The sequence below is a fragment of the Ranitomeya imitator genome, chromosome 8 (genome assembly GCF_032444005.1).
Source record: "Ranitomeya imitator isolate aRanImi1 chromosome 8, aRanImi1.pri, whole genome shotgun sequence".
In the NCBI taxonomy this organism is placed as follows: Eukaryota; Metazoa; Chordata; class Amphibia; order Anura; family Dendrobatidae; genus Ranitomeya; species Ranitomeya imitator.
Window position 1 is genome coordinate 106,074,922 of NC_091289.1, and position 27,998 is coordinate 106,102,919.

The 27,998-nt window shown below is 41.5% G+C and overlaps 1 protein-coding gene across 1 annotated transcript in view; it reads right to left on the reverse strand.

Moving 5' to 3' along the window:
- The window catches only part of HMCN1 (hemicentin 1), a 733,390-nt gene that overhangs the window by 350,870 nt on the left and 354,522 nt on the right, over positions 1-27,998 (reverse strand). The window contains exons 57-67 of the mRNA XM_069737257.1: positions 27,479-27,575; positions 25,968-26,129; positions 23,650-23,763; positions 23,350-23,552; positions 23,134-23,215; positions 22,919-23,050; positions 9,701-9,850; positions 9,278-9,437; positions 7,265-7,389; positions 6,270-6,453; positions 1,620-1,717 (exon numbers count right to left, since the gene is read on the reverse strand). Of these exons, the coding sequence (XP_069593358.1) occupies positions 1,620-1,717; positions 6,270-6,453; positions 7,265-7,389; positions 9,278-9,437; positions 9,701-9,850; positions 22,919-23,050; positions 23,134-23,215; positions 23,350-23,552; positions 23,650-23,763; positions 25,968-26,129; positions 27,479-27,575 (1,507 nt within the window). The remainder of the gene's footprint in view (positions 1-1,619; positions 1,718-6,269; positions 6,454-7,264; positions 7,390-9,277; positions 9,438-9,700; positions 9,851-22,918; positions 23,051-23,133; positions 23,216-23,349; positions 23,553-23,649; positions 23,764-25,967; positions 26,130-27,478; positions 27,576-27,998) is intronic.

The window sequence follows — 27,998 nt, forward strand, 5'->3', positions numbered from 1 at the left end:
AAATTTGAAAGGATTTTTTTTTCAGTTTTATATACCATCGTAATGTAAAAAGAACCATGTTAAACTGTATGAATGAGTAACTGAATCCATCAAAAATTTTGGATCTTTTTTAGTTTTATGTACCACCATTTTGTAAAAAGAACTGCCTTAAACTGTATGTATGAATAATTGAATCCATAAAAATGTTTGGAAGAGTTTTTTTTATAGTTTTATATACCACTGTAATGTAACAAGAACCGCATTAAACTGTATGGATGATTAATTAAATCCATAAAAAATCTTGGAACTTTTTTTGAGTTGATTAATTGTATGCATAATTGAATCCATAACAATTTTGGGAAGTTTTTTTATAGTTTGTATATATCACCCTAATGTAAAAATAACCGCGATAAACTAAGTTTGACTAATTGAATCCATAAAAATGTTTGGAACTTTGTAAACACCAACCAACCTAGCATAATAATAGGGGTTGCCAAGGCACTTCCCAATTGGGGAGGGTGCCTTATATACAAGATGCCTCCCAGCTATTGGCTGGAATACACCTTGCAAGTGCACACATTAAATGCCTCCCAGCTGTTAGCTAGGGGCATTTTACCATGTGTGCTGACCCTTTAAGAAGAGATGAGTGCAAACATATTGGCAATCTGTGGGTAAAATGGTAAAAGAGCTGGTAATTGACAACCCACAGGAACGCAATATTCCCTGAATTATGGATATATCATGTTCATGATTGGTGTGGATAGAATTTTTAAACTGTGTTCAGCAAGATGATGGTCATATTGTTTCTCTAGCAGGTTGCTGGCTGTTGTCTTCTTACCTCAGCTGAGGAAGGGGTGAGAGGTCTGATGAGACCCTTTATAACATGACATTACTGAATATCCATCTTGTGTTACCTTTTTAAGCACTGTACATTTTTGGACATTGAATCTAAAATGCAATAAATTTGTTCCTTGCTGCTTTAAACGTACCCAGAAATCCAGAGCAGGGCAAGAATAGCTTGGTTGTGTTACCCTATCAGGTGCTCAGGAAAGTTGGGTGGCATGTGTACTAGTGTGTGACACAGTGCAGGCGTCTCGTTTGCATATCAAAAAAGTGAGTGGTGGCAGCCAAGAGTGTGTGGTGTGCCCATCTCATTGTCAGACTATTGGTTATTGTGATAGGTGAGTCTTAGGAACAAGGGGTGCTCATGACAAACTGGGAGCACTGGTGGGACTTGTCACAACATCAGTCCCTCGCGACACATGAGCCCAGGATGCTACTGTGAAGGGGCTCCGCTTCCCACACTCACTCGTCCATGCACCTATTGCAATAGTCTGACAGTGAGCGAAGTGCACCTCATAGCTGGTTTCAATTATATTGGGGGGCGCTGACAGTGTTCCAATAACCTAAGCCTTTGATTGACATAATTCAAAACTCCATTCATAGCACCGTATTATTACATTCAGAGTCTCAAATGTTTGGTAAAATTACTTGAATTCGATTATGAAAAGATGTGATCATCTCTAATGTCAGCATGTTCGCTGTCTTCTACTATCTTCATACCTTGCGCAGACGTTGTCGGCCTCGGCTGCTGAACTCCATAGCAGCTGTTCTGTCTATGACCCATAGAAAGAACTTACCGTAGACTTGTAAGTTGTAATTTTTTTTGTCCACTCCAGCCCTGTTTGAAGATACACAAGTGTACGCTCCTTCATCTGATTTTTGAATTCTTGAAATCCTATAAAGTATTCAGACGAATACATCAGATAAATCAGTTATAATGCAAACGCAAATGTATCTAATTCCAGGAATCATCACAAATCTCAGCAATAATGGAATCTAAATGTTATTAGGTGACATCCATCGACAGGGGAAACTCTCACCATAGTACTGAAAAACAGTCTATTGGCTTAGCTTACTTGGAACACAAACTATTCTGGTACATTCCATGCCCTTTTTGAAGACACTTTTAAATCGTGTTTAGTCAAGTGGAAACAATTGTACTTTTTAGTGAAATTCAAAAATAAATTTGGCTATATTGAAGAAAAAAGCTCTAAAAAAGGTGCAAGGGTTGCCAATTCCAGAATAGTAACTATGACCCAATGTTTCTCTGTGAAGTTTCTATTTTAACTGTATAAAGATATAAGAACTACAAATTCATTTACTGAATATTGGCAAAACAGTTCTTACCAATTTGAGCCACTAGAGGACACCAGAGACCATTACATTACTGACTTTGTACTGCTGCATGCCTACTGTTAAAATCATCATCATCATTATTATTGCTTAATTTTAGAGCACCATTGATTCCATGGTGCTGTACATCAGAAGGGGAAACATACAGAATACAACTATAGATTACAGAGAACAAACTAACAATGACAGACTGGTATATAAAGAAGTGTCTCATATTTTAACCCCTTAGCCCCCGCAGCTTTTTTCAGTTTTGCGTTTTTGTTTATCGCTACCCTCCTCTCCAGAGCCATAACTTTGTGATTTTTCCATCAATATGGCCATGTGAGGGCTTGCTTTTTATGGGACGAGTTGTAGTTTTGAACAACACCATTGGTTTTACCATGTCGCGTACTGGAAAACAGGAAAAAAATTCCAAGTGCGGTGAAATTTCAAAAAAAGTGAAATCCCACACTTGTTTTTTGTTTGGCTTTTTTGCTAGGTTCACTAAATGCTAAAACTGACCTGCAATTATGATTCTCCAGGTCAATACGAGTTCATAGACACCAAACATGTCTAGGTTATGTTTTATCTAAGTGGTGAAAAAAAAATCCAAACTTTGTTAGAAAAAAAAAATGCGCCATTTTATGATACCCGTAGCGTCTTTATTTTTCGTGATCTGGGGTCGGGTGAGGGTTTATTTTTTGTGTGCCAAGCTGACGTTTTTAATGATACCATTTTGGTGCAGATACGTTCTTTTGATCGCCTGTTGTTGCATTTTAATGCAATGTCGCGGTGACCAAAAAACTTAAAGTTTGGTGTTTTGATTTTTTTCTCACTACGCCGTTTACTGATCAGGTTAATCCTTTTTTGTATTGATAGATCGGGCAATTCTGATCGCGGTGATACCAAATATGTGTATCTTTGATTTTTTTATTATTGCTTTATTTGGGGCGAACGAGGGGTGATTTTAACTTTTATTTTAATTTAATTTATTAATTTATTGAATTTATTAATTTACTTTTTTATTGTTTTATATTTTTAAAAACATTTTTTTTCACTTTTGGCATGCTTCAATAGTCTCCATAGGAGACTAGAAGCTGCCATAACCCGACCAGCTCTGCTACATAGAGGTGATGATCATATCCCCTCTATATAGCAGGTTTACTGACTTGCTATGAGCGCCGACCACCAGGCGGCGGTCACAGCAAGCTGGCACTGACAACCATAGAGGTCTCCAGGAGATCTCAGGTTGTCATGCCAACACACCTGTGACCCGCTATCACATGATGCAGGTGACCGGTGGGCAGATTTCCGTCGTGATTGCCAGAAGCGCAATTTAAATGCCGCTGTCAGAGTTTGACAGCGGCATTTAACTGGTTAATAGTCACGGGTGGATCGCGATTCTGTCTGCGCCTATTGTGGGCCCATGTCAGCTGTTCAAACAGCTAACTTATCCCCAGAAAGATGTGGGCTCACTGCTGGAGCCTACATCAAAGAGAGGGAGACCGACATCGAGGTAAATGTACACCTGATGTCGGAAAGGGGTTAAGCAATAACTGATGAAATAAAGGAGTTTTACCGGCCCACCGAATATGTCTGCGCTGACACTACATGACTGCAGACTGCCAAATCATGACCGTGCAATGCGCACAGTGTCAGGATTCCCCTCTCTCCAGTGTGACTGGACCGTCATGTGACTGCAAGCATGTGATCTGTATCATTGAGCTCATGTGTTTCTCATTCGCTTCTCTCAATAGCGCTATTGACAGAAAATGATAAGAATCTAATTGGCACATGAATGCAACTATGCCAATCAGATACTTGCAGTCACGTGACCGCCTACTCACACTGGAGCGAGGGGGAATCCTAACACTGTGCGCATTGCACACTATCATAAATCGTCAGTCTGCAGCCAAATAGACCCTGTAAAACCACTTTAAGGGTTCGTTCACACAAACTCATAATATGGTCGTGTGCTGTCTAAGTGAAGGTAGGACAGGGCACCAACCAATGTAGATCACTAGGGCTGTGCCAATGATCATTCTGTGCAAGCATGCATTATTCTCGTCCGAGTCTCGGATGAGATGCGTCCATCTGTGTGACATCTGATTTTTACCGATACATTTTATTAACCTAGGAAACTGTATTTGATCATGCACATTATTGAATGAAGATGTATGAAAACAAACCACATGAAGAACACACAAGGAGGTCACAACATAGTAACATAGTAACATAGTAACATAGTTAGTAAGGCCGAAAAAAGACATTTGTCCATCCAGTTCAGCCTATATTCCATCATAATAAATCCCCAGATCTACGTCCTTCTACAGAACCTAATAATTGTATGATACAATATTGTTCTGCTCCAGGAAGACATCCAGGCCTCTCTTGAACCCCTCGACTGAGTTCACCATCACCACCTCCTCAGGCAAGCAATTCCAGATTCTCACTGCCCTAACAGTAAAGAATCCTCTTCTATGTTGGTGGAAAAACCTTCTCTCCTCCAGACGCAAAGAATGCCCCCTTGTGCCCGTCACCTTCCTTGGTATAAACAGATCCTCATCGAGATATTTGTATTGTCCCCTTATATACTTATACATGGTTATTAGATCGCCCCTCAGTCATCTTTTTTCTAGACTAAATAATCCTAATTTCGCTAATCTTTCTGGGTATTGTAGTTCTCCCATCCCCTTTATTAATTTTGTTGCCCTCCTTTGTACTCTCTCTAGTTCCATTATATCCTTCCTGAGCACCGGTGCCCAAAACTGGACACAGTACTCCATGTGCGGTCTAGCTAGGGATTTGTACAGAGGCAGTATAATGCTCTCATCATGTGTATCCAGACCTCTTTTAATGCACCCCATGATCCTGTTTGCCTTCGCAGCTGCTGCCTGGCACTGGCTGCTCCAGGTAAGTTTATCATTAACTAGGATCCCCAAGTCCTTCTCCCTGTCAGATTTACCCAGTGGTTTCCCGTTCAGTGTGTAATGGTGATATTGATTCCTTCTTCCCATGTGTATAACCTTATAACAACGACATTAAAAAAGACACAGATGGCTCACCACTAACAATATGGATGGAACTTGGACAATTTTTCATATTGTCTGACCTCGGGCTAAAGGAGAGTTGATATTGCTAATTTCTGGTAATCATTAACAGGTTGATCTATATGTTCTTTTTTTATATATTTTTTAAAATTATCAATATCAATTTAAAGGAGTTTTGCAGGTTTACATTTTATGGCATAGGCATCCAATGTGTAACAATAATCAAAATCAACATTACTTCCCTCCAGCCGCACAGCGCTGCCTTTCTGCCGCTGTCTCTGCTCTTTACTAACTAAGCTGCACCAGTAACGTCACGACTACAGCACATGACTATTACAGCGGTCTTATACTATCCATATCGGCATCACTGAGCCCCGTGAATGGCCGCAGTAGTCATGTGCTGTAGTTATGATGTCATCGCTGTAGTCATTACATCACATTACAGGAAGTCTCTGAGCTGGAGCACAGAGCAGAGTGTGGACTTTCTACTGAGCCCATTGTCTGCTCTGTGAGCGCACTCATACAGCTGCTCAGCAAAGCACTACAGTGGATATTCAGTCCTCAGTTATTTATAAGTGCAGAGCCCCTTTAAAGGGGTTGTCCAGTCAAAAGCGGATGTCTGCAGTCACTCTGTGATTCGCTGGTTTCAGACCCGGGTACGGAGGGTATGTATGAGTCATACATACCCCGGGCACTTGTACTAAGCCGAGGCAGTGCCAAAACCAGTGATGAGACAGCCAGTGGGCGTGTGTGAGTAGAGGGCGTGGCCTGGCTCCATATAAGTGTATGGAGAACAAGGCCACGCCCACTGGCTGGGAGTATGTATAACTCATACATACCCTACGGTTCCGGGGCAGAAACCGGCGAATTCATAAGTATGCAACCACACAGAGTGACTGCAAACTTATCGTTTTGGAGCGGACAATCAATACAATGTGACTATTCATATTTACAGGTACAGAATTCATGCTATCTACTGTGATGAAGGAACATTACATTTTTCAAGCCTTTATATATTATATTAAATCTGAAACCTGGAGAATGCAGATAATTATTTTGATTTACCTAAGCACTTGTCCTGAAGAATGGAGTCGGACTTGTGAAGATACTGGAAGCGGGAGGCCATTCTTCAGCCAGTTGATCTGAGGAGTTGGGACACCCGTTACAAGGCATTCAATGCTTATTGAAGTTCCCAAAATGGAGGTCATTTCCACAGGTGTCCCCTGGTTATCGGTAATTTTCGGTGGAACTAGATAAAACAAAGAATATATTTGATAAATAAAGCAAAAGTTTATACCCATCTATATGCAGTTTTGGTTTCATACCATGTCTTATCAGGTAAAGGGAAGATTGCATGTAAAGTAAGATTGCATCTACAGGTAAAATATATGGGAAGATGCCCCATGATTAAGGTCCTATCATGAGTTCTCCTCCTGTCTAGCCATGACATCTCCTTGGTTTGAGCTCTACTGCCCATGGACACAGGCACCTGCGGTATCTCATGTGGTGGTCAGCTGTCACCTGTGTGCTGTTCAGTGATAGCACCGGATGGACCCACAGAGATTACAAGGTCTGATTAGGGCATGGGCAGCACACACAAGCTGGCCGTACTGGAGGTATACTGAAACATGACTTCTGAGCACATCGGAACAGTCCCGCCATTCACAGCCTGCACATGCTCATGTGCCCACCCTCCAATAGCTGGAGCTTGCAGTAAGAATTGCACCTGCCTGTGGCTCTGGGGAAGCAGGCTGCTCGGAACTGCATGTGTGAGCCACAAGCCCAACTTTCATATAGCTGAATAATACAACAAGTGGTTGGGAGGCTGAAAGTAGGTGAATAAGTGTCAATCTGCCAAAAGTCACCCTTCTACTAATCATCAATAATGGAAGTGCACCTATACCTAATATTTGGTAGAAACAATGGAGAGACAATCCCTTTAATACAATGTTGAATAACTGTAAATATTTAGTTTGTTTGTTTTTTATATATAAATTGGATTAATTATGCAGAAATGATTCTGTAAAATGCTGACTTGGGTATTAAATGGAGATACATACCATGTACATTTACGGTGAATATTCTGTCATCTTCTCCTACAGCGTTGGTAGCTATACAGGTGTATTTTCCCATATCTGTAGTTTGAGCACTTGTAATAGTTAATACTTCTCCATTCAAAGATTTGCTTTGAAATGTAAAATAGAAATCACAGTGAATCTACCGTATATTACTGATCACATAAAATGTGTCATTGTTGTTCAATCATAAGGACTGAAGGATATAAGACTATAATTACCTTAATCACATGTACAGAAAAAAAAAGTATTCTAATCCCAGAATGGAGTCTACCAGATCAGAGATAAATAGACAGCTGGGTGTCACTGGTTGGGGCGAGTCCCTACGCACGCAAACATTGACCAATCATTTTATGAAATTTACAGACTCGGAAAATTTGAACAGTTTGAGATTCATTTCACTTGAATCAGCAACAAAAAATGCACACTGTTTTTTTTTTACATAAAAGACTGTAGAAGTCACAGAAGCCCCAGGTGTAACCACATGTTTCCTCATAATGCCTTGCAGCTATCACTTCATATCTTATAGGGGTGACCAATCAGGAGGAGCTATCATACTCTGTAAAAAAGCCTATGCAGGGAATGCAGCAAGCATTTTAGGGTGGCTTTTGGATAGGGAGAGGAAGTCAGAGCTCACGGCTCAACAATAAAGATAGGGGGAGAAAGCCCTAAAACATTGGACAAAAACATCAGGGAGCAATGTGTTGTATGACTGCAGTACTGGAGAAGATGAGACTAATAGTCTGAGAATAATACAAAGATTAAATTGATAGGAAGAAAGAGAGATAGGAAAGATGTCAGCGGCTGTTCTTGGCTCATTGTGATTGGTCACTGATAAGGTGTAACTGGCATCTGTCCCTCTGCACTTTAATTACAATTACACATTTTTCTTCATTCATAATGTACTTTTCTGCTCTGTCCATAAAAATTATGCAGGGCGTCCGTGATTTTTTTTTGAAGCTGAACAAACTTATACAAATTATTTTGACAGTGATTGTCATCATTAACAGTTCACAGTAAAAAACAGGGAATGGAGCTGATGTCTTTATATCAGAATTATGGACTGTAGACATCTATCACTTATAATCATAATTATTTATTATGGTTATCCAATGTATCCATAAAATTGTTTGCCTGTCCGTAACTTTTTGATAAACTGTACAGAAAAATAAGAAGTAAAGTTTGCCACCCTGACACCTACACTGCGGCCTGCTCACATATTTTGCTTTTGGACATGTGACTACCTCCCTATCATTTATCGTTACTTTTTTTTGGCAAGGGCGGAATAATTAGAGTTTAATAGTTTGTCAAAAGTTAGTTATAGAGGTTGTGCAACATGTATGGTAAAAGAAAGTGGTAAAGGAAAAAAAACCTATACTATGGCTGAAAACGTAGGTGTTGTTCGCAGTAGGGGAAGCACCGACACCAATGGCACCAGCTGTTCGGGCCGTCGCATTAGCAAACACAAGCCACAATTGTCCGCCTTTGCCTCCATCACGGATATTAGTGGAGAAGAATCCCAGGGCATTCTGAAATAGTGAGTATGGCACACCACTCGTCTTAGTCACAGCAGGGTTATGTTACATCTAACAACGACACCATAAGTTTGCAGAGAACGGTCAGCCTGGTCACAAATTACTAAGAAGGATACCCCAAAGTGTTAGGCATACCTTTTCAGTGCCAATCTTAGTAAATATGAATATTAAAAGATTTGATCATCTCCATTCATTGTGTCACCCCATATTCTTGTGAAATTCTTAAAATTATGCTGTTGGGTACATTTTTATGGCAGGTAGGTATTTAATGCCTATTTCTGAATAAATCACATGTTGTTGGCTGCACTATTATTTTGAGTAAAGTAAAACTTCTAGTAACATTTCCTTACAGACACATTCCTTCAAATAGAAGCGAGACATATGTTCATGTGCTTGTCTGTGGCAATCTTAACTCTAAACATATCCATCATACTAGATATATCAGAGGAGAATACATTCTTACATAATTCTAAGGCGATGATCACTGTTTATGCGTTTACCATCCTTCAACCAATAAATGAGGGGCTCAGGAATTCCTTTGGCGTCACACACCAGCTGTATGTCTTCTGATGGTAAAGCATTGATCTCATTTGCCATTCCAGACCCAGTAATACTAGGGGGAACTATAAACATTTACATAGTTATTATATACATTATGACTATAATTCCTTATAATTTTTTGAGACAATGGCATGCACACTGAAGAAAGGAACCAGGTGCAGGCTGAACTTGGAGTAGATCCAATTAAATCATACATTCATGCATATCCATGCATTTGAAAATCCAAATTTAGAGTGTGGCTGTTTTTTTCTGAATTTATAATTCTGTATAGGCTAAACTAAGATATGACCATTTACAATAATAGAAACGACTATGAAATACTTGCCTTGAATTGTCAGGACGTAGTCTTTCTGGGCTCTGCCTTTTATATTGGTTGCTATACATGTGTAGTTTCCACTGTTGGAGAGTTGAGCTCTACCAATCTTCATTTTGGTCCCACCAGCTAGAAAGTGGGTGTCCAAATAATCTGAAAGATCTATGTAAGAAGACATAAGAGAAGCATAGCTACTCAAACATAGAATCATATATTCGTAGAATGTTAGAGTTGGAAGGGTCAAGGGTCATCATGTCCAACCCCCTGCTCAATGCAGGATTCACTAAACCATCTCAGACAGATGTCTGTCCAGCCTCTGTTTGAAGACTTCCAATGAAGGAGAACTCACCACCTCTCGTGGCAGCCTGTTCCACTCATTGATCACCCTCACTGTCAAATATTTTTTTCTAATATCTAATCTATCTTCTCAGTTTCAGTTACATTCCATTGCTTCTCTTGTTTCTATGTGCAAATGAGAAAATGGATGATCTCTCTACACTGTGATATCCCTTCAGATATTTGTAGACAGCTATTAAGTCTCCTCTCAGCCTTCTTTTTTGTAAGCTAAACATTCCCATATCCTGTAACTGTTCCTCGTAGGACACACTTTGCTGTCCACTTACTATCCTGGTAGCTCTTCTCTGAACTAACTCCAGTTTTTCAATGTATTTTTTAAAATGTGGTACATTTTTTCAAGTGGCATAATGTCATGACATGGCCAAGTCTTTAGTAAAAAGTGAGAAAAGGGAGGCTTTCAAGGAAAAGAACACCATCCAGATCAGTATGGTCTGGAGTGGCAGTATCATGTTGAGGGGCGATTTGCTGTACGAGGAAATGGAGAACTTTACAAAGTAGAAGACCTTAGGAAAAAGAACATTTATGAGGAGATATTGAAGAAACATCTCATGGCACCAAATAGGAGTTTAAACCTTGTGTGCTAATGACCCCCAAATCAAAAAGGACTCCAAACATATTTGGAAAGTTGTGGTTTATAGACAACAAAATGAAAGTAATAGAGCGACCATTACAATGACCTGACCTCAAGCCTATAGAAAATTTGCTGGTAGAACTTAAAAATAGTTTGTGAACAAGGAAGCCTACTAAACTATCACACCAGTTCTGTCAGGAGGAATAGTCCTAAATTTCAGCAGCAAAGCTGCCAGATACTAACCACATTTATGTAAACTGAGCCAATAGGCATGTGATGAAAGTTGTTTCTATTGATGCGAATGAGTTGAAAAAAATGAGGAGAAAAAATTGGAAAATTAATCTTAATAAATGTGGCTAAGGTGTATATACATTTCCACTTAAAACATGTTAATATGTTGCACTGAGTTCCAGCAGAAGGGCCACATGAATAAGCCGTACACTTATATCTATTGTCACATAACATCTTCACGTCTAATTTGTAAAACCTACAACATATGAAATGTAAGGAAGAATGGTGTGGGAAGGCTAACACTCTCTAAAATGTTAAAAAAGCTTTAGTGGAACTAGTCTATTGTTTTTTTTTCATGTAGAGGCACAATAGTTTGATGGTCACAGTTACTTTCATTGGTAGAATAAACATAGTGGTCACATTTCACACTTGGTATGTAAGTACTCTTTCAGTATGTCAGTACAGATAAAAAGATACAGGTGGTCTCTTTTTGGGGTCTAGAGGACCTAGCACAAATCTATTAACCTTCCTAGAGGTCAGCTTATACCCGATATGGCTGATGGCTCTTGCATGAACCTCCTGTGCTTTTATGGATCTAAGGTCTCATTCAGATTAGTGTATATTCATTCTGGGTACTGTCCGTGTCTGATCACAGAGAGCATACGGATTCTTTATAGCCAGTGGATCAAAAGGATCATACATTATTTTGGTCTGTTTTAAGGATGATAATAATACATGCATGCAATGTAAAGGCAGTTCTGGTATCACTCCATAATGTGGATAAGGGCACAGAGCTACACTTGGGGTCCATCACATGTTGGCACTCCTATCCCGCTTTTTACTATGGCTATCTGAAGTCGGCCTAAGGACGGGTATTCCAGACAGCAGTATGCCATTGCTTGCATTGTAACCAGTAATCCCCTACCATTCTCATTGCTCCTAATCCCCCGAATGCACAGTGTGTGCCCCACAAAGACTTTTTCATTCCAAATTCGATAGCAGTTCTCCACAACCCAGTTTGGGTCCATATGAAATACTGGCACTGCTTTATGCATACTATTTAAAAGGGTTGTCCACCTTTGAAGACAATTTTGTTTCTTAAAGGTGTTCTACAATAAATGTAATAAAATAAATAAATAAATAATACAGATTTAAATATTAAACATTTTTTAAATACCTTTATTTAGCAAAAAGGTTTGCCTCATCTATTGGATTTGGTCATGATTTTAAAAAATGGCAACTGTCCCCTATATCGTTGTGCAGCCTATCCTAGATTTCAGAAAATGTAGTTGATCGGGCTGTGTGAAGAACGAGACGGGCAAACTAGAACTGCCAGCCTGAATGAGGTAAATGTTTATTCCCAGTCAGCCAAAGAAAGGTGTTTATCTCTTCCTTCAGTCACCCCCGATTAGTGTCCTGTAGCTGGACTGATCAGAGAAATGAGCGTTCACATTGCCCTTAACTGGGGATATATTCACATGCAGGAGTCTGCTATAGACTCAGTCTGCTGCAAATCATCTTTTAAATTACATCTTTTTAATTATGATTCTGAATTAGACTGAATTCTAGAATGCATTTGGCTACTCATCACTACTACAATATTATCATCATCTGCACCATCTAATCGAGCTGTTCTCCTCTTCCCACAGGTATGCACTGACTTTACCCAGCTCTCCCTGGCTCCAGAATATCTCTGTATACTGCATTGATTTTCCATGGTATGCACTGACTTTACCCAGCTCTCCCTGGCTCCAGAATATCTCTGTATACTGCATTGATTTTCCATGGTATGCACTGACTTTACCCAGCTCTCCCTGGCTCCAGAATATCTCTGTATACTGCATTGATTTTCCATGGTATGCACTGACTTTACCCAGCTCTCCCTGGCTCCAGAATATCTCTGTATACTGCATTGATTTTCCATGGTATGCACTGACTTTACCCAGCTCTCCCTGGCTCCAGAATATCTCTGTATACTGCATTGATTTTCCATGGTATGCACTGACTTTACCCAGCTCTCCCTGGCTCCAGAATATCTCTGTATACTGCATTGATTTTCCATGGTATGCACTGACTTTACCCAGCTCTCCCTGGCTCCAGAATATCTCTGTATACTGCATTGATTTTCCATGGTATGCACTGACTTTACCCAGCTCTCCCTGGCTCCAGAATATCTCTGTATTCTGCATTGATTTTCCATGACTGAATTGGACTGGAATTGACTGGAAGGTAACAGAACACCAACCACTACAATGTTTCGGTTTCTTTTCTCTTTCACCCCCATACTACTTTCCTTCTTACAATCTCCTGCAATCCCTCCTCCTAGTAAGGAACTAGTCATTTCTTCCTCCATACTCCCCAGCCATCTCACCTTCTCCTCAGAACTGTTCCTCCACATACAATCCTTTTTATCCAGACACACACGGCCACATCATGTCCTATCCTGCTCCCACCTTCTAATGATCTGTCTGTTACTCCTCATTGCTGGTGACATATTCCCAAATCCCGGCCCTCCCCAATTCATCCCCACACTCATTTCTAACCCCCTGCCACGATCCTCCGCACGTTTTACCAACCACGACAACCTCATACCCATTCATCCAGCCCCCACTCCGCCGCTCCCCCTACTTGGAGCACTATGGAACGCACGCTCCATCTGCAACAAACTGCCATTTATCCATGACCTCTTCATCACCAACAAACTCTCCTTCCTCGGCCTCACTGAAACCTGGCTCACCCCCTCTGACTCGGCCTCTCCAGCTGCGCTCTCCTATGGCGGATTCCACCTCTCTCACACCCCTCGCCCCAGCAACAAACGCGGTGGAGGAGTTGGCTTGCTCCTGTCCGACACCTGCTCCTTCACTCCAATCCCGCTACCACCCTCCGCTACTCTTCCCTCGTTTGAGGTGCACTCTGTCCGCATCTATTCCCCCTCCAACCTCCAGCTAGCTGTCATCTACCGCCCCCCAGAACTAGCCATCTCCACCTTTCTCGACCACTTCACCACCTGGCTACTTCATTTCCTCTCTGTTGACATCCCCACTATCATCATGGGTGATTTCAATGTCCCCATTGACACTTTCACCTCAGCTACCTCTAAACTTTTATCACTGACTGCCTCCTTTGGCCTCACTCAATGGTCCTCTGAGGCCACTCACAAAGATGGCCACACGCTGGACCTCATCTTCACCCGCCTCTGCTCCCTTACTAACCTCACTAACACACCCCTCCCCCTGTCTGACCACAACCTACTGACATTCTCGTCCCTCTCCTCTCCTAGTGTTCAACCCCCACTCCACAAACTCACTCATCCTCGCAGAAATCTCAAACATCTCAACTTACAATCACTCTCTGAGTCCCTTCTCCCTCTCACAGACATAGCCTCCCTTCATGACACAGATGCTGCTGCCACTTTTTATAACACCACAATAACAACAACACTCGATTCGGCCACCCCACTCATGCATAGTAAAACTCGTACAATTAACAGGCAGCCCTGGCTGACCAGCCTGACCAAAGAATTGAGACGGGCTTCCAGGATTGCTGAGCGGAGATGGAAGCGATCCCACTCTGCCGACCACTTCACTGCATACAAGCAGTCCCTCGCCAGCTTCAAGTCTGCGCTCACTGCCGCAAAACAAACTTACTTCTCATCCCTCATATCCTCCCTGTCCCACAACCCTAAACAGCTTTTCAACACTTTCAATTCTCTACTCCGTCCCCCGCACCTCCTCCCTCCCCCCTCATTTCTGCTGATGACTTCGCCTCTTTCTTTAAACAGAGGATCGATACGATCAGAGAAAGCTTTGGCCCACAGCGCCCACTGCCCCTCTTAGCTGCTCAACCCTGCTCCTCCAAAACCAGCTTCTCCACCATGACAGAAGATCAGCTCTCTACCCTCCTGTCAAGATCACACCTCACCACCTGCACGCTTGACCCGCTCCCATCCCACCTCATCCCTAACCTTTCCACGGTCTTCATCCCAACCCTAACACACCTCTTCAACCTCTCACTCACAACAGGTGTCTTTCCCTCATCCTTCAAGCATGCCAAGATCACACCCATCCTCAAAAAGCCCTCCCTCGACCCATCCTCTGTGTCTAGCTATCGCCCAATATCTCTTCTCCCTTATGCCTCCAAATTGCTGGAGCAACACGTCCATCTTGAACTGTCCTCCCACTTCTCCTCCTGCTCCCTCTTTGATCGGTTACAATCAGGCTTCCGTTCCCATCACTCAACTGAAACTGCCCTAACTAAAGTCACCAATGACCTACTAACTGCCAGGAGCAAGCGACACTACTCTGTCCTCCTTCTCCTGGACTTGTCTTCTGCCTTTGACACTGTAGACCACTCCCTTTTGCTACAAATCCTCTCATCCCTTGGCATCACAGACTTGGCCCTTTCCTGGATCTCGTCATATCTGACAGACCGAACATTCAGTGTCTCCCTCCCCCACACCACCTCCTCACTTCGCCCCTTGTCAGTCGGTGTTCCTCAAGGCTCTGTTCTAGGACCCCTACTCTTCTCCATCTACACTTTCGGCCTGGGACAGCTCATAGAATCCCATGGTATGCAGTACCATCTCTACGCTGACGACACGCAGATCTACCTCTCCGGACCTGACCTCTCCTCCTTGCTTACCAAAATCCCGCACTGTCTGTCTGCCATTTCAGCCTTCTTTTCTGCTCGCTTTCTACAACTGAACATGGACAAAACAGAATTCATCATCTTTCCCCCATCTCACTCTACCCCTCCACCAGACCTATCCATCAATGTCAATGGCTGCTCACTATCCCCAGTCCCACACGCCCGGTGCCTCGGGGTGATCCTCGACTCTGCCCTCTCTTTCAAGCCACATATCCAAGCCCTTGCCTCCTCCTGTCGTCTCAAACTCAAAAATATTTCCCGGATCCGTGCTTTCCTTGACCGCAACACTGCAAAAACGCTAGTGCATGCCCTTATCATCTCCCGCCTCGACTACTGCAACCTCCTACTCTCTGGACTCCCCTCTAGCACTCTGGCACCACTCCAATCCATCCTACACTCTGCTGCCCGACTAATCCACCTGTCCCCCCGCTATTCCCCAGCCTCTCCCCTGTGTCAAGCCCTTCACTGGCTTCCTATCGCCCAGAGACTCCAGTTCAAAACCCTCACACTGACATACAAAGCCATCCACAACCTGTCTCCTCCATACATCTGTGACATGGTCTCCCGGTACCTACCTACACGCGACCTCCGATCCTCCCAAGACCTCCTTCTCTACTCCCCTCTCATCTCTTCTTCCCATAACCGCATCCAAGACTTCTCCCGTGCTTCCCCCATACTCTGGAACTCTCTACCCCAACACATCAGACTTGCGCCTACCATAGAAACCTTCAAAAAGAACCTGAAGACTCATCTCTTCCGACAAGCCTACAGCCTGCAGTGATCCTCAACCTACTGAACAGCCGTACAGCCAGCTCTTCCCTCTCCTAGTGTATCCTCACCCACCCCCTGCAGACTGTGAGCCCTCGCGGGCAGGGTCCTCCCTCCTTATGTACTCGTGTGCCTTGTTATCTGCTCATGTTTAATGTAACATAGTAACATAGTAACATAGTTAGTAAGGCCGAAAAAAGACATTTGTCCATCCAGTTCAGCCTATATTCCATTATAATAAATACCCAGATCTACGTCCTTCTACAGAACCTAATAATTGTATGATACAATATTGTTCTGCTCCAGGAAGACATCCAGGCCTCTCTTGAACCCCTCGACTGAGTTCGCCATCACCACCTCCTCAGGCAAGCAATTCCAGATTCTCACTGCCCTAACAGTAAAGAATCCTCTTCTATGTTGGTGGAAAAACCTTCTCTCCTCCAGACGCAAAGAATGCCCCCTTGTGCCCGTCACCTTCCTTGGTATAAACAGATCCTCAGCGAGATATTTGTATTGTCCCCTTATATACTTATACATGGTTATTAGATCGCCCCTCAGTCGTCTTTTTTCTAGACTAAATAATCCTAATTTCGCTAATCTATCTGGGTATTGTAGTTCTCCCATCCCCTTTATTAATTTTGTTGCCCTCCTTTGTACTCTCTCTAGTTCCATTATATCCTTCCTGAGCACCGGTGCCCAAAACTGGACACAGTACTCCATGTGCGGTCTAACTAGGGATTTGTACAGAGGCAGTATAATGCTCTCATCATGTGTATCCAGACCTCTTTTAATGCACCCCATGATCCTGTTTGCCTTGGCAGCTGCTGCCTGGCACTGGCTGCTCCAGGTAAGTTTATCATTAACTAGGATCCCCAAGTCCTTCTCCCTGTCAGATTTACCCAGTGGTTTCCCGTTCAGTGTGTAATGGTGATATTGATTCCCTCTTCCCATGTGTATAACCTTACATTTATCATTGTTAAACCTCATCTGCCACCTTTCAGCCCAAGTTTCCAACTTATCCAGATCCATCTGTAGCAGAATACTATCTTCTCTTGTATTAACTGCTTTACATAGTTTTGTATCATCTGCAAATATCGATATTTTACTGTGTAAACCTTCTACCAGATCATTAATGAATATGTTGAAGAGAACAGGTCCCAATACTGACCCCTGCGGTACCCCACTGGTCACAGCGACCCAGTTAGAGACTATACCATTTATAACCACCCTCTGCTTTCTATCACTAAGCCAGTTACTAACCCATTTACACACATTTTCCCCCAGACCAAGCATTCTCATTTTGTGTACCAACCTCTTGTGCGGCACGGTATCAAACGCTTTGGAAAAATCGAGATATACCACGTCCAATGACTCACCGTGGTCCAGCCTATAGCTTACCTCTTCATAAAAACTGATTAGATTGGTTTGACAGGAGCGATTTCTCATAAACCCATGCTGATATGGAGTTAAACAGTTATTCTCATTGAGATAATCCAGAATAACATCCCTCAGAAACCCTTCAAATATTTTACCAACAATAGAGGTTAGACTTACTGGCCTATAATTTCCAGGTTCACTTTTAGAGCCCTTTTTGAATATTGGCACCACATTTGCTATGCGCCAGTTCTGCGGAACAGACCCTGTCGCTATAGAGTCACTAAAAATAAGAAATAATGGTTTATCTATTACATTACTTAGTTCTCTTAGTACTCGTGGGTGTATGCCATCCGGACCCGGAGATTTATCTATTTTAATCTTATTTAGCCGGTTTCGCACCTCTTCTTGGGTTAGATTGGTGACCCTTAATATAGGGTTTTCATTGTTTCTTGGGATTTCACCTAGCATTTCATTTTCCACCGTGAATACCGTGGAGAAGAAGGTGTTTAATATGTTAGCTTTTTCCTCGTCATCTACAACCATTCTTTCCTCACTATTTTTTAAGGGGCCTACATTTTCAGTTTTTATTCTTTTACTATTGATATAGTTGAAGAACAGTTTGGGATTAGTTTTACTCTCCTTAGCAATGTGCTTCTCTGTTTCCTTTTTGGCAGCTTTAATTAGTTTTTTAGATAAAGTATTTTTCTCCCTATAGTTTTTTAGAGCTTCAATGGTGCCATCCTGCTTTAGTAGTGCAAATGCTTTCTTTTTACTGTTAATTGCCTGTCTTACTTCTTTGTTTAGCCACATTGGGTTTTTCCTATTTCTAGTCCTTTTATTCCCACAAGGTATAAACCGCTTACACTGCCTATTTAGGATGTTCTTAAAAATTTCCCATTTATTATCTGTATTCTCATTTCTGAGGATATTGTCCCAGTCTACCAGATTAAGGGCATCTCTAAGCTGTTCAAACTTTGCCTTCCTAAAGTTCAATGTTTTTGTGACTCCCTGACAAGTCCCCCTAGTGAAAGACAGGTGAAACTGCACAATATTGTGGTCGCTATTTCCTAAATGCCCAACCACCTGCAGATTTGTTATTCTGTCAGGTCTATTAGATAGTATTAGGTCTAAAAGTGCTGCTCCTCTGGTTGGATTCTGCACCAATTGTGAAAGATAATTTTTCTTGGTTATTAGCAGAAACCTGTTGCCTTTATGGGTTTCACAGGTTTCTGTTTCCCAGTTAATATCCGGGTAGTTAAAGTCCCCCATAACCAGGACCTCATTATGGGTTGCAGCTTCATCTATCTGCTTTAGAAGTAGACTTTCCATGCTTTCTGTTATATTTGGGGGTTTGTAACAGACCCCAATGAGAATTTTGTTACCATTTTTCCCTCCATGAATTTCAACCCATATGGACTCGACATCCTCATTCCCTTCGCTAATATCCTCCCTTAAAGTGGACTTTAGACAAGACTTTACATAGAGACAAACTCCTCCTCCTCTCCGATTTTTACGATCCTTTCTAAACAGACTGTAACCCTGTAAGTTAACTGCCCAGTCATAGCTTTCATCTAATGTATTTGTCTATATTTGCCCCGTATTCACATGTAAAGCGCCATGGAATAAATGGCGCTATAAAAATGTATAATAATAATAATAAATAATAATAATGAGGTAAATGTTTATTCCCAGTCAGCCAAAGAAAGGTGTTTATCTCTTCCTTCAGTCACCCCCGATTAGTGTCCTGTAGCTGGACTGATCAGAGGAATGAGCGTTCACGATGCCTGACCGGACGCCGCTCAGACGTGACTTCTGTCTCCAGCAGATGGTTTTCACACAGCCACTGCGCATCCTCTGAAATGTGGGATGGGTTGCACAATGATATAGATGGCAGCTGCCTTCTTTGAAATCCTGACAGAGCGCTTTATAAAGCAGACCCTTTTGTTAAATAAAAGTATTTAGAAAATGTTTATATGTGTATTATTTATTTTATGTATTTATTTTATAACATTTCTCAGAGAACACCATTAAATGCTTGTCATTTGGGACAAAATCCATTTGGGTTGACTTAAAAATTTTGTTGCAAATTTTTTTTGTGTTCTCCCTTCCTCCTCCCCCCCATTACACCCCTTTGTTTCCCCCTCAATCACGATGCAGTTATACTCACCCCATAGGTCTTGACAATGTATAACTACTTTTCCACAATCACTATATAGCTATACTCACCTTTTGTTCTGGCTATGTATGACTGTTGCACTTTCCAATATGTTTATTAATTCCTCTTGTTTTTATTATTATATTAGCTGGTTATCTTCCTAATTCAAATAAATTAATTTAAATCTCATAATCTGATATCAGGGTTTTGACTGTTTTTTTCTTTGTTCCTTTGCCAGTTAATTTTGCCGACTGTCTGCGTTGCCACTACTATTCCACATGGATTACTGCATGACATTTACAATTTTGATATAAGTTTATTATATACTGCCTTCTGTCATATTTCTATGTGTTTGCTTGGTCATTATTTACTATATACACCCATCTGACATTGTTGGTTAGATGTGAGTTATTGCATCATCATCTAAACGATTATTTATATGCTCATGTAAATGAGCCGTTAGATAGCTGTCGGCCCAACACTTAGTCAGCGGATAGTTATCACTCAAGACCCTTCAATACCCATGAACAACGACATCTATGAACATATATTAATACCAACATGGTTTACTAGGGACCATTCCTGTCAGACTAATTTGATCAATTTCTATGAAGAGGTAAGTTGTGGACTGGACCAAGGGAACCCAGTGGACGTGGTGTATATGGACTTTTCAAAAGCTTTTGATACGGTGCCACACAAAAGGTTGATACATAAAATGAGAATAATGGGGATAGGGGAAAATATGTGTAAGTGGGTTAAGAGCTGGTTCAGGGATAGGAAACAAAGGGTGGTTATTAATGGAGCACACTCGGACTGGGTCGCGGTTAGCAGTGGGGTACCACAGGGGTCAGTATTGGGCCCTCTTCTTTTTAGCATATTTATTAATGATCTTATAGGGGGCATACAGAGTGGAATTTCAATATTTGCAGATGACACTAAACTCTGCAGGGTAATCAATACAGAGGAGGACAATTTTATATTACAGGATGATTTATCTAAACTAGAAGCTTGGGCTGATAAATGGAAAATTAGCTTTAATGGGGATAAATGTAACGTAATGCACTTGGGTAGAAGTAATAAGATGTACAGTATAACTATGCGCTTAATTCTAAAACTCTGGGCAAAATCGTCAATGAAAAAGACCTGGGTGTATGGGTGGATGACAAACTCACATTTAGTGGCCAGTGTCAGGCAGCTGCTACAAAGGCAAAAAAAATAATGGGATGCATTAAAAGAGGCATAGATGCTCATGAGGAGAATATAATTTTACTTCTATACAAGTCACTAGTTCGACCACACTTAGAATACTGTGCACAGTTCTGGTCTCCGGTGTATAAGAAAGACATAGCTGAACTAGAGCGGGTGCAGAGAAGAGCAACCAAGGTTATTAGTAGTGTTGAGCATTCCGATACCGCAAGTATCGGGTATCGGCCGATATTTGCGGTATCGGAATTCCGATACCGAGATCCGATATTTTTGTGATATCGGGTATCGGTATCGAATCAATAGGGATGTGGAAAATAAAGAATTAAAATAAAAAATATTGATATGCTCACCTCTCCGGCGGCCCCTGGACTTCACGCTGCTATCCGGGAGGCTTCTTTGTTTAAAAAGCGCGCCTTTCGGACCGGTGAATGACGTCCCGGCTTCTGATTGGTCGCGTGCCGCCCATGTGACCGGCACGCGACCAATCAGAGGCCGCGACGTCATTCGCAGGTCCTCAATTCCTAGAATTAGCAGTTTTGTGAATGAGAATGACGTCGCGGCTTCTGATTGGCCGCGTGCCGCCCATGTGACCTATTCTAGGAATTGAGGACCTGCGAATGACGTCGCGGCCTCTGATTGGTCGCGTGCCGGTCACATGGGCGGCACGCGACCAATCAGAAGCCGGGACGTCATTCACAGGTCCGAAAGGCGCGCTTTTTAAACAAAGAAGCCTCCCGGGTTAGCAGTGTGAAGTCCAGGGGCCGCCGGAGAGGTGAGCATATCAATATTTTTTATTTTAATTCTTTATTTTACACATCCCTATGGATCCCAGGGCCTGAAGGAGAGTTTCCTCTCCTTCAGACCCTGGGAACCATGAGAATACCTTCCGATACTTGATGTCCCATTGACTTGTATTGGTATCGGATATCGTTATCGGCGATATCCGATATTTTTCGGGTATCGGCCGATACTATCCGATACCGATACTTTCAAGTATCGGACGGTATCGCTCAACACTAGTTATTAGAGGACTGGGGGGTCTGCAATACCAAGATAGGTTATTACACTTGGGGCTATTTAGTTTGGAAAAACGAAGACTAAGGGGTGATCTTATGTTAATGTATAAATATATGAGGGGACAGTACAAAGACCTTTCTGATGATCTTTTTAATCATAGACCTGAGACAGGGACAAGGGGGCATCCTCTACATCTGGAGGAAAGAAGGTTTAAGCATAATAACAGACGCGGATTCTTTACTGTAAGAGCAGTGAGACTATGGAACTCTCTGCCGTATGATGTTGTAATGAGTGATTCATTACTAAAATTTAAGATGGGACTGCATGCCTTTCTTGAAAAGTATAATGTTACAGGGTATATACACTAGATTCCTTGATAGGGCGTTGATCCAGGGAACTAGTCTGATTGCCGTATGTGGAGTCGGGAAGGAATTTTTTTCCCCAATGTGGAGCTTACTCTTTGCCACATGGGTTTTTTTGCCTTCCTCTGGATCAACATGTTAGGGCATGTTAGGTTAGGCTATGGGTTGAACTAGATGGACTTAAAGTCTTCCTTCAACCTTAATAACTCTGTTACTATGTAACTATATAATCTCACCTGGACACTAAAGAATTGAGGATTTAATTCAACATTATGTTGGGAAAGTGTCGGGGGGCCAAAGCAAAATTGGCTGGTTCAGCAGACTATCGTGTATAGCAAAATAAAGAACAAGTATAGTCTTTTGAATACTATATTACAAAAAATTGATTTTGCCTTATGGTCCAAGAGGTATCAAAGATAATCACTTTATACAGTTGAATATCAAATTTAGTAAATCTTCCTACTAAGTGAAAAAATATTTCAGCCATGAATGATCATGAGTAACGCTCTGAACTTTATTATATTATCACATAAACTTACTTATCTGACTCCCATCCTTGAGCCAAATCAATGTTGGTGTTGGAATTCCATAAGCATCACATGAAAACATAACAGGGTTTTTAACTGTCCCAGCTTGATATTCCACTGGTGGTCCTTGTATCCTAGGAGGCACTGCAATCAAAGTTAATACATACATTATATTCCTCTCCATGCTTTGTCATCGGTCTGTAAACAGGAATTTACCAAAACCTTACCATGAACCATCAGAAAAAATGTCTTCCTGTCTTGCCCTACAACATTCGTGGCGATACATTCATATTCTCCTGTATCAGATACCTGGAATGAGCATTTAAGATTACGACAGATAAATTTTAATACTTGGTGCTCCAATAGGCTAACCTCAATTTGTCATCTTAGACAGTGCTAGTTATTTAGTAGAAGACTGATGGTGAATCTGGGAATTGACTCACCTGAGCATTGACAATGTTCAGTACTCTCCCTCTCTGAAGAATCCTAATATTAGTGGATTCAGCAATCAATTGGCTGTTCTTATACCAGCTTATAATAGGGGCTGGGATTCCATCTGATTCACATGTCAAGGACATCGATGTAGAAATGTCCACATCCACGTGGGGACTGGAATCTCCGCTGTCGCTGACTATGGTAGGAGACACTGCAATAACAATGTACAAATAGGAGTATTTTACTGAAGAAAGAAAATCTGCCACATAGTAGTGTTCTCAAGAGTGTTCTAAGTGAGGAGGACTGACCATACACATTAAGAGAGAAGGTTTTCTGGGTTTCTCCAGCTTGATTACTGGCAACACATACATATTCTCCAGTATCTTCCTGCTTGGTTTGATGAATTTGCAAAATCCTGCCCCCTACAGACAAAAAAATATTTTATTACAGATCTACAAATCTATTGGTGAGAGGGGTCTGCTAAATTATAAATTGTAGTAATTCACGTCATAAATTGTCCTTAAAATTAAGTCTGTAACCAGGGACATTAAGAACAAAGGTAAGTTTAGACAGGTCGCCTATTTAACTCTGGGAAACATTTAGGTCTCCCTCACACGAGCGAATAAAGCGGCCGAGTGCTACGTGATAAAACATCGGATTGCACTCAGCCCAGTGTTACTCTATGGGGCCTTGCGCATCTGTGATTATTATCTCATGCAATCTCCTCTGCACCTGTGCTGTGATTTCCTCATGCAAGAGGATCAAAGCACAGAGCACTGACACTCGGCTCACACTCGCAGCAGAGCCGGAGCGGAGCGTTATTAGCATATCGTATCGGATGCCATATCTTAGCGTGACTCCAGCCTTAATATAGCAGGAAATCCGCAGAAATGATAGGACTGAACATAAGACAACTGTAGTGGATGTCCTAAGACTGAAGGCATTGGACTACATCATCACATGTTGTTGGATTTATAATAAAATACATTTAGAATGATGCAAATATTGCATTGTTTCTCAATGTTTCTGAGCCAGGTACTCATGTTATAATAGATACACAGTACCTTCAAGGCTTTAACTATACATTTGTAAGGGGGGCAAACTGATTGACCCCCCACTGGAATTCCCATGCATGCTGTGCAGTTACACTATACTGTTGCCTATTCCTATGTATATATGTTCTGTAGAACTCTATAATTTTTTTTCAGGTTGGATAAAAAAAACACAGTTTGCCATGCAATTTCATGTGTGGTGCTATGACAGAACAAGGACTGAAAGTCTGGGTGACAATCAGAGGGAAGATACATAGGAATGACTTGGCCTAAGCATAGTGCCAGCTGGGAACAGAGCATAGTGAAGCTGATATGCTGCACTACCCCCCAATAATGAGGGGCAATAGGGAGCACATAGTGCTCATGTGCGGAGCTGTACTGAAGGGCTGCCACCACAGAGTGACAAGCCTTGGAGAGAAAAGCAGTAGAAGCAGAGTGAGTTTGGTTGACTGGACCATGTTCTGGTTGCCCTGTTCGCCTTGGCTGCAGCCTGATAGTACAGTTCTAAACTAGATTGGACTGAGTGGAGAATATAGTGAAAAATTGAATATAGTGAGAGCCTTTAGATACAGGGCCAAGGTGGAAGACTACTGATTAGGTCTAAGTGAATGTAAAGTGGGCCTGCAGTTTGTCGAATAGTGAGAGCAGACCACCTACTGTACATGATTGTATCCTTGAAGAGAATGGGTGAATGGACAGAACCCTTGGGAAGCAGGTCTGTAAGTGAGAGGCATTGGGTGGAGACAGATTGTTATGTGAGACAGTGTAGTATCACAGCGCTCAGTGTAGTCCCTGTGAGAGACCTGTGCAAGAAGATAATGAAGACTGTGTTTTGTTGGCTTGGTTTATTCTAATCTGCAACAATACAAAAGTGTGATAGTATCCCCAAAATTATGTGCCACAGTATTTGCAGTCGAGTTCAGTAGAGAATATTTGAATATTATTGGTGTCATTGTCTTCTATTTTAAAGGGGAAGAACCCAAAGAACCCGCATGACACACTTCACCATAAAAAGCACAGCAATAAGACAGTGAATAGAGATTAGTGAGACAATTCACAGGATCATGGCCCAGCAGCGACCAGGTCAGTATTCCTCACCACTGGACATGGCATGGCACAACATTGTGTATGTATCACGCTGTAACAATATGTCACATCAGGCTAACAAGTCAGAAGAGGAGCTGGAGGTGCCAGCAGGTAGGAGGTGGTTCTCAGGGCTCCCGCTCAGTGTCCATGGAGTCCTGACCTGTCCGATGGACCAGGGTGCTGCACATCGATTCACTCATCTCCAACAGCAAAACTAGTCCTAGACACGTCGCTCGTATCCCTGACCCACACATACTGCAGCTACGACTTACTGCAGTCAGCTTATTCCACAATATCAAAATTCCTTTATTCTGTCAAATCAAACTGACGCAACCCCAGCAGCAATCAATTATATAGGATTACACAAGTCAGACTCTGATCATCATTGTTTCTATAACAGAAGGAATCAGGAATTCAGTGGAATAAAAACTATAAAGGAAGCACTAGGATATCTCATAACACTTTTGTCCATTATAAATCCCTCTTACCTGGCACAAGAAAGCGATGTGCGCTGGGTCTGAGAACAATCCCATCCTTCCGCCAACTTATTATCGGTAATGGAAATCCAGTGACTTCACATGTCAGAGAAACGAAATTATCTTCTACAATAGTGATGTTTTCATATATGCTGCCTATGATTCTTGGAGGAACTGCAATGGGATGGGATTACACCAGAATCAAATTCTAGTTCTCAAATAGCTTCTTACATAAATTGCAAGTCAGATACAACTCGTGGTGGGTGCTGTTTTGGGCAAAAAAATCCCTATTTTAATCTCATACAAACTTTTTACCAGCTTATAGTAAAGAGAAATTATTATTAAGTGGTCTCTGTCCTGTAATTTTTTTTAAATAAATCTTTCCTACAGGCAAACATAAAATAATCTGCATTATATCTTATCACAGAAATCTCCTTCTTTCTCCACTTATGAGTCATGTCCCTCCATCTCCTAAACTCATCATTCATTCTAAAAAAAACTGCTATTAATATAATTAATTTTTATAACACTCTTTTATTAGTCACAAGGATAGGAGAAAGTATTAGACAGAGAAATTAGGAAATTTAGCATGAATGTGTCACTGTGGCATAAACATTTATGGTGGTAAATAGTTTTATATCGGGATTACCATTCCCATCAATCCACTTTGCTTTTTACTCCTATCTCTTCCTACTGTACTCTGTCTATTAATGGGAAGCTCAAGAATTGTTGGGGTTGTGTTCTACGACCTCCTTATTCTACATTCGTACATTCGTGTGTTACCATCCAAGAGAAACACACTGATTTCATTTTTTCAGATGTCATCCTACTTTCAGCAGTATTTTCTCATCCTTTTTTTAACTGAAGCAGGTATACTATCTGAACATTTTTTACATTGACTCTTACCATTAAAAATGGACAAAACTAGAATGGACAGCTGAAGTACAAAGTATGTCTGCCAAGTCTCATCCATGTCTGATGTCTGCCCAAAGACTTTAAAGAACTACCGTAATCTGATCTGCAAAATGGGGGAGAACAGGATGTATTCTGAGTCTCCTGGATGGAGATACAGATCCGTTTTTTAAATGAATGTGTGTATGGATCACTAAAACTATGTGTTTGTGTGCGGTCTAAGAAAAAAACGCACAGCACTACGATGCATCACAAAGATGTGCAAATGAAGCCTTAGATATGAGCAGCGTGTCACCGTTTAACAGAAAAACACCTGTGTAATAAGTGCCCTGCATCACCCTCCAATATAAGAATGTGAGTATGTCTCAGCTGGTGCCTCATTCAACGCTGCATGTGACTATATTGGGCAAAGTGGATGCGCCAGGATCAGTGAGGGTTCGTGCACCCAACTTGTGTCTATAGTACAATACGCACCCAAACACATGCAGTATGTCGGTGTTCGCCCATCTGGTTACTATATGCTCATAAAACTCCATATACTGCCTCTCTCAGTAGAAATATCCATACCTTAGTCAGGACTGACATAATAGTGATAAAATAAAAAGTTTTACCATTAATATTCAGGTTAAATATTTTCTCAGCACTTCCCGCCACATTCTCAACAATGCACACATATCGACCAGTATCCATTAATTGTGCATTCTTTATCTAAAGGAACAAAAGAAGAGAAAATATAAATGAATATATGTACAAATTAAAGGATCTCACCAAGCTGAGCCCTATAATATACACACCAACCGAAGGTGTGTGCATGCGGTAAGATATATAGTCAAGTGACTGATAATAGGGGTAAATATGTAGAAGGACTGTATGCGAGGCAAAAATCAAGAACCAAACAGCACATCAAATTAAAAATAAATTTATAAAATACATGATTCAGGTTAGAAAAGGAGAACTCAGTAATAAAAGGCAGAAGAAAAATATTATTAATGATAGTGAGCATCAAGCACATACCCCACAGGGCTTCCATCAAGGCACTACTACCCAGTGCCATAACTGCTGTATGGGGACTTGTGAACAGAAGTAAAAAGCGGGGGCCTGGAGATGATCTGGGTCCCTCTGTCTTATGCT